At 33.3% G+C, this 3,253-nt stretch overlaps 1 protein-coding gene across 1 annotated transcript; it reads left to right on the forward strand.

The window, feature by feature from the left end:
- The first annotated feature begins 211 nt into the window (after positions 1-211).
- On the forward strand, positions 212-2,303 carry ARP1 (RNA-binding (RRM/RBD/RNP motifs) family protein). Its single transcript, XM_047300762.2, has 6 exons — positions 212-616; positions 721-874; positions 1,102-1,222; positions 1,311-1,359; positions 1,505-1,724; positions 2,018-2,303. The coding sequence occupies exons 1-6, from the start codon at positions 416-418 to the stop codon at positions 2,056-2,058; spliced, it is 786 nt and encodes a 261-aa protein (XP_047156718.1). The 5' UTR covers positions 212-415; the 3' UTR covers positions 2,059-2,303.
- The last annotated feature ends 950 nt before the right edge of the window (positions 2,304-3,253 follow it).

The raw sequence follows: 3,253 nt of genomic DNA on the forward strand, positions 1-3,253 counted from the left end.
GTTTGTACGTTAATAAATGTTAATTAACATTAGTGTAAAGCATATTCGAAGTCCAGCTAAGGTACAGTGAATGGTGAGAAATAGAGAGAGAGAGAGAGAGAGACAAAATAGGAGAAAGAGAATGGAAGAGAGATTTGAGTGATTGGTGTGATCAGTCACGTTGATGACGGTCTAATGCCTCATCATAGTCTATCTGTTCTTTCTGTCATGCATGCCTCTCTTTCTCTCTCTCTTTCTTTACTTTTTTATTTCACTCTTCTCTATAAAATTAACTCCTCACCTTCCTCCAAATTCTCTTCATCAAACTTAACGTCTACTCAACTCAACTCATCACCTTCACCTACACATCTATCTTTCTTCTTCCCTACAAACAAAGATCTCTCTCACTCAAACAACACCAGCACTGTCTATCTCCATGATGACCACCAACACAAATCCCAAAAACAACAACGTTGGAGAATTTGGGGACACCACTCTCACCAAGGTTTTTGTTGGGGGCCTGGCATGGGAGACTCCCAAGGATGCCCTCAGAGACCATTTTGAAAAGTATGGTGAGATCCTTGAAGCTGTCATCATTTCTGATAAGCTTACTGGCAAATCCAAAGGCTATGGCTTTGTAAGTACATCGTTTGTATATTGATTGAATGAAGGTAGCTATATTCTACAGCAGTCAGTTAAAAAGTTTGTTTTTTTTTTTGTTCTGAATAATATAAAAAAAAGGTGACTTTCAAAGAGGCTGAGGCTGCCAAAAAAGCTTGCGAGGACTCTGCAACTCTTGTTATCAATGGCCGTCGAGCCAACTGCAATCTGGCTTTCTTAGGTGCTCGTCGTCCAAGGTCTTCTTCCACTGCTTCACCACCTCCACACCCACAAGGTAAAAAATGAATCTTGTTTTTTTTAACTACTTTGGTAGAATCTTATATATTCTATGACAGACTTACATATTCATGTGCATGCAATGCAATGTAGCATTTTCAGTTTTTGTGGAAAGTAGTTTTTTCTGTATGTTGAATGAATGATGAATTGATAAATCTGAATGAATGATGGCCTTTTGGTGATTATGAACATCATGGGGGTATAACATTGAGATGCTACTGGCAGGAGGATCAAACAGTGGAGTGGTGGTGAAGAACAATGCAGCAGGGAATCACGTGCAGCCATATTATCATCCACTCAGAACAACTGCCATGCCCTTCCACAATCACCCTCTTCCTTTCTATGGGTTTGTCACGTGCTTTTCTCTAGCCATCATGAACTCAAACCTTTTTCCATTCAACTAACATACTTTTAACTTCCCTCTTCTCATTCAGGTACACTCCAACCTACATTGTGACAGACATAAACTACAATTACAACCAGGTAATAATGTGATTGTAACATAACATGTCGGCACTGTTCCATCAGTTCTTGAACAACAGCATTTTCTTTTTTGTTTTCATAGAAAGTGAATAATTATTATTGTATGTAACTTAGTAATACCAATAGAATGCACTTTTGTGGACAGAAACTGAGCTATGGCAATGGTGGGGCCTACCAGCAGATGTCCCATGTGTACCCTAGGCAGGGGATTGTGGGTGGCAACACAGTAATGCCAGTGTACCCTCTCTATCAGTATCATCATCCAACGGAGACCATTGGCCTACCAGCTCACAACTTTTATCCAACGGCACCCTGGGCCCCATTCACCATCATTTCCAAACCATCCTCTATAATTCCTTATACAGGTGTGTCTCGCGATAGCATGACATCTCCAGCCAGATCATGTGTACTTATAAATTATTCTTTTCACTTAGTTTAATTGCATTAGTTAATATTAATACCCACTTAATCATACCTAGTTTCTTTAGTTGCAACTTGATTATGACATATATAAAGTATAGTACTAAACACATGAGTTCATGTTCTGATGTTATTATTCTTATTGAGGAGACAGTTGTAGTAGAAAAATACAACTGCAAAAACATGTTAGCACTGGTACTATGAATCATTCTTTGATCAGATTTTGTTTTTGTTACAGGTACAGTTGGCACGGGTGAGTGCTTTAAAAGGGTTGTCTGACAGTTGAGCTGAGCTTAGTTGGCAAAAGAACAGGAGGGTGGCCTCGCAGACCAACATTATTATCTGATCTGTCATGGCTTTTTTACTTTGTTTCTTCTTTTGAATATTGTTTCATTTCATTATTAATTGTTAATTTAGGCATTTTGTTGATTGGTGAGATCAGATTCTTTCATTCTCTTATCTGTCTATCACCTCAGCATGTGCTGTTAACAGTTCACATTCAATTGAAACTACCCATTAATTCATCACTGTTGTAAGTAAAAAAAAATATATCATCTCAATGCTCATTTTTCTTAATCCTTCTAAACAACACTAGGATCAAAATAAATAAATAAAAATCATCAAATTCAATTCTTTTTATTATAGAAACTTGATTTCAGAAGAAATATATATATATATATATATATATATATATATATATATATATATATATATATATATATATATATGTAAGTTATTGTTGATAGTCTTAAAGGCTAAAATGGGAACAGTGAGATTTCATCGTTTCGTTAGAACATGTTTGAATGTACCTGGATTCCGTAAAACTGTGTACTACAACACAAGTTGTATAATAATAAGAAGACAAAAGCTGTATGTGTATTTTTTTAGCAATGCCAACTAGTGACACGTGTAGATCACATGCTGCATAATGCACTGAACTTCTCAGCTTTTAATTTGTCTTTTTACTCTCACCTCACCTATAAAGTTGTAGAGAGGAAATTCTTGATAGTGAAATAGAAAAATGAAAAAGATAATTACCAAAAATATGTTTTAGTTTTGATAGAAAGGCTATTTTAATTTTTTGAAATATGTAATAAAATTATATTAGTTTTCTAATTTTATAATATTATTTATCATCAGAAAAATTTATTCACTTACAATTTTTCTTGCATTAGCTCTAAATATAATATAGATTTCTATATATATATATATATATAAATATATATATATATATATATATATATATATATATATATCAAATACCAAATATATATGAAATAGTCTATTTGAATGAGATAATTTAGAAATTTAATTCATTTATTTAATGATTTACATATTTTTGGAGTGAAATGAGTTGTTTAGATGAAAAAATTAAAAGAAAATTGAAATTTCCAAATTTTTATGTAATATTTTAAATAAATAAAACAGAAAAAATTAAAATTCATTGAAAATGAGAAAAAAAATCTACAACTAG

This window comes from Vigna umbellata, chromosome 11 (genome assembly GCF_029865625.1).
Source record: "Vigna umbellata cultivar VRB3 chromosome 11, Vumbellata_1.0, whole genome shotgun sequence".
Classification (NCBI taxonomy): Eukaryota; Viridiplantae; Streptophyta; class Magnoliopsida; order Fabales; family Fabaceae; genus Vigna; species Vigna umbellata.